Here is a 1,926-nt window from a genome sequence, read left to right as displayed (position 1 = left end):
CAAAAACAAGACAGTAGAGCCTTAAAATTGTAAAAGGATGAGTTAAATTATGTAGAAGTTTCTTCTTAAGCATGGTTTATATTCAATTTAAGTTTTTATTAGGTCTAAATTAACAGGAGAGGAAGTATTTACCACAGACAAAGGGTAGAGAGCATAACAAAAAAATGATACCGAGATAATCAGAGAGAGAGAAAAAAAAATTATATTCATAAGCATATTTCCTGATTTTAATTTCATAAATCATTACACTGCAGACAAAGATATGATACAGGAGTATTTTTTTAACCTGCACTGAGATATTTCTTATCAAACTCCCACACTTTATTTGCATTTGAGCAATAAGCAAAATTTTGCTTATACAGAAATTGATATAATCATGGCTCAAGAGTTATAACATAATCTCTCTGAATTTTCAGATAGAGACGTGAAAAAGAAAAAGATTAAAGAATATGCAATGACAGAAATTATAGGACAGAAACAGGTCAAGTTACAATTAGCCAAAAGATACAATCTGAAAAGTCACGTGTGATTTCTCTAGCAATGCATTATTTAAGACATATCCAGTGCAATGGACATTATATTATAATCATGCTTCACAGTCTGCAATGGCAAGAAAGAGTATGTATGACTCAATTTGTTTCATATATTAGGGATGGAAATACAAGGTAATACATTACAAATATAATCTGACTATGCAAACAACTGTGATTTACAATGAAAAAAATATATATGAAAACAGCCATTGAAAATATAAGAATAAATATCTAAGATCACAATGATTGGTCCCTTTGAATCAATTGATAACATAAATGTTTAAGTTTGCACAATATTCAGCTATGTGATATTTTGTTAAAAGACTAAAAGCTATTCTATAATATTCAAGATATAGGAAGGAAACATAATTCTACAGACATTGTCACTGTGAGTCAATAAAATAGATATTCTTGAACTACTAATCCATAAATAGCTGAGGTAACCAGTATATTTACTTCATCCAAAAATTGCAATTGTAAAATAGTCAGCCTGTTTTTCATAACAATGCAAGAGTGTGTGAGTAAAATAAAAAAAAAATAAAAAAATAAATATAATGGAAAAAATATAATTAAATAAACAAATACATAAATATAAATGTAATTGCGAAAGAGAAAAACATACTGAAACAGGAAATAATCAATGGTCCAAAATCAACCTAGCAATGATTTTCTGCAATAAAGTATATCACACTTGTTTTGTATATTCTAATCCATACATGAATACATCACATTCATATCATCAGTATAAATATAAAATAAATCTGCATATTCACAAATGACCCCCTAACCAAAGTCAGTGATCTAAGTAGCCTCTAGCCTATTAGTCCCAGTCGCCGTCACTTGCATTATTTTCCTCTTCATTTGTCTCACTAAGAGGTGGTGGAGGGATGATTGCCGACATCTTCTCCATTGTTGACAAACCCTCAGTTCTTCCTGGATTCTTTACTTCATCAGTCACAGGTTTTGGAGCTCCTGATATACCCTTCAGAAGCAATACAGTAATTAGTAAAGAAGATATTACCAGTGTTTTGTTCAGCTACGACACAACTATCATTTTGGATTATACTCATAAAATGATCACATAAACACATATTTCCGAACATAACTAAGTAAACATCAAGTTCTCCTCAACATTCCACCATTACATACTTTCCGTCTTTGGGATAGTCTGCTGAAGAGGTCACTCATGAGGTCACCACCTGAAGCTGCTGCTGGAGCAGCCTGGAAAGCAAAAAGTTTGTGAAATCATATAATATGCTACCACTCTTGATGAATAACTGAAAGTTTTTATACTATATTAATCAAGTATTTTTGACAGCAGTAAACTTAAGTACAGACATAAATTTAGGAATAAATCTTTACTTGTAGCAGAAATGTTTGGATACTTTAACAT

At 30.7% G+C, this 1,926-nt stretch overlaps 1 protein-coding gene across 2 annotated transcripts in view; it reads right to left on the bottom strand.

The window, feature by feature from the left end:
- Window positions 1–62: 62 nt before the first annotated feature.
- The window catches only part of LOC119588768 (WASH complex subunit 1-like), a gene marked incomplete in the record, with an annotated part of 11,054 nt that continues 9,190 nt past the window's right edge, over window positions 63–1,926 (bottom strand). For both annotated transcript variants that reach the window (XM_037937408.1, XM_037937409.1), the window contains 2 exon segments: window positions 63–1,515; window positions 1,683–1,754. In XM_037937408.1, the coding sequence (XP_037793336.1) occupies window positions 1,354–1,515; window positions 1,683–1,754 (234 nt within the window).

This window comes from Penaeus monodon, chromosome 24 (genome assembly GCF_015228065.2).
Source record: "Penaeus monodon isolate SGIC_2016 chromosome 24, NSTDA_Pmon_1, whole genome shotgun sequence".
In the NCBI taxonomy this organism is placed as follows: Eukaryota; Metazoa; Arthropoda; class Malacostraca; order Decapoda; family Penaeidae; genus Penaeus; species Penaeus monodon.
This window is presented reverse-complemented; position numbering and strand designations above follow the sequence as displayed.